The sequence below is a fragment of the Colobus angolensis genome, unplaced genomic scaffold, assembly GCF_000951035.1.
Source record: "Colobus angolensis palliatus isolate OR3802 unplaced genomic scaffold, Cang.pa_1.0 Scaffold56, whole genome shotgun sequence".
Classification (NCBI taxonomy): domain Eukaryota; kingdom Metazoa; phylum Chordata; class Mammalia; order Primates; family Cercopithecidae; genus Colobus; species Colobus angolensis.
The window spans coordinates 5,393,278-5,395,016 of record NW_012119154.1 but is presented as its reverse complement, the minus strand read 5'-3'; the positions used below and the strand labels follow the sequence as shown (position 1 = coordinate 5,395,016).

At 42.6% G+C, this 1,739-nt stretch overlaps 1 protein-coding gene across 1 annotated transcript in view; it reads right to left on the bottom strand.

Moving 5' to 3' along the window:
- CNOT10 (CCR4-NOT transcription complex, subunit 10) overlaps nucleotides 1-1,739 on the bottom strand; it is a 103,612-nt gene that overhangs the window by 8,201 nt on the left and 93,672 nt on the right. Inside the window, exons 13-14 of the mRNA XM_011961627.1 lie at nucleotides 557-592; nucleotides 239-366 (exon numbers count right to left, since the gene is read on the bottom strand). Coding sequence (XP_011817017.1) covers nucleotides 239-366; nucleotides 557-592 — 164 coding nt within the window. The remainder of the gene's footprint in view (nucleotides 1-238; nucleotides 367-556; nucleotides 593-1,739) is intronic.

The following is a 1,739-nucleotide window of genomic DNA, read 5'->3' as shown; positions in this document are numbered from 1 at the left end:
AAAAAAAAAAAAAATTTAAGTAAAATTATCAAGAAAAACTCTTCATTAAGTGTCTAGGTTAATTTACAATGCTGATCAGTTGTTTACGTTGCAAGAATATTTTTAAATCTGGGAAAGTGATATTCCAATGTTTAACAAACTGACCAGATGCCTCAAACAAAGTAACAAAAAAAAAATATAAACCTCAAACTTGTGTTGGCTGCTTTACAAGGTTCAGTTCCTCCCAGTCTGGACTCACCTGGTGGAGACACTTTCGGGCTTTGTCATATTCACTCCTCAGGCAGTAAGCGCTGCCAAGGTTGAACAGCATCACAGTCCTGGCAGAGTTGACGGAACTGGGGTAGCACTGAGGGGCCCGCTTCCCAGCTGGGGAAAAAGAGTGCAGACACCGGTGAAGAGGCTGTGCAAACAACAAGGGAGCAACCCCACCTATTGCCTTGAGGAGCCACTCAGCACAGCAGTACTCCTCAGGCAGAAAAACGAACACAGAAGATTTAGAGTCTAATTTTTGGAATGCAGGCCAGGCTACTTAAGTATCACAAAACTTCTTACTTACAGGATTCCATTGCTTCATTTTCACCTTTGTCTGATCCTACAAAAACATGAAAATAAATCTGAGGGGCAGAACAACAGAGTATATTTTCTTTTTTTTTTCCTGAGGCTCAGAAGGCAGAGGGCATATTTTCTTTCCTTTTCTTTTTTTTTTTTTTTTTGAGACACAGCCTCGCTGTTGCCCAGGCTGGAGTGCGGTGGTGCGATATCAGCTCACTGCAACCTCGACCCCCTGGGCCCAAACGATTCTCATGCCTCAGCCATCCCGCATAGCTGGGACTACAGGCACATGCCACCATGCCTGGCTAATTTTTTTGTATTGTTAGTAGAGATGGGGTTTCACCATATTAGCCAGGATGGTCTCGATCTCCTGACCTCATGATCTGTCTGCCTTGGCCTCCCTAAGTGTTGGGATTACAGGTGTGAGCCACCGCACCCAGTCTATAATTCACTTTTTGAAAAAAAGATTTACACAATTCAAAATTTAAAAGCGTGAGTATATACTGAAAAGTCTCCCGTTCTACTGCTCCAGCCATGTAATATTCATCCTGCCACCCCTACAACTAATATTCAGTTTCTTGGTGTGTCCTTTCAGAGATCTTTTATGCATGTATACAGGGTTGTATAGAAACTGTTTCACACCTTGCTGTTTTCATTTAGTATGTCTTGGACATCTTTCAATTTAGTACCTAGAGTTTATACCTGCATTGTCTTCAACTGTACAGATGCACTATTATTTATGTAAGTGATCTTTTAGACAGTTTTCCATCTTTTGGAATTTTAATAATTAAAACTGTCAAGTTACTCCTTCGTCTTTTTTTTTTTTTTTTTGGGACAGGGTCTCACTCCAGTTGCCCAGGCTGGAGTGCTGTGGCACAATCTTGGCTCACTACAGCCTTGACCTCCCAGGCTCAGGTGATCCTCCTACCTCTGTCTCCTAAGTATCTGGGACTACAGGAATGCACCACGATGCCTGGCTAATTTTTGGTATTTTTAGTAGAGCTAGGGTCTCATTATGTTGCCCAGGCTGGTCTCAACTGCTGGACTCAAGTGATCTGCCTGTCTCAGCCTCCCAGAGTGTCGGTGAGCCACTGTGCCTGGCCCCAAGTTGCTTTCTATTCTTCTGATTTGAAATTTAAACATTCTTTTTTTTTTTTTTTGAGACAGTGTCTCACTCTGTTGCCCAG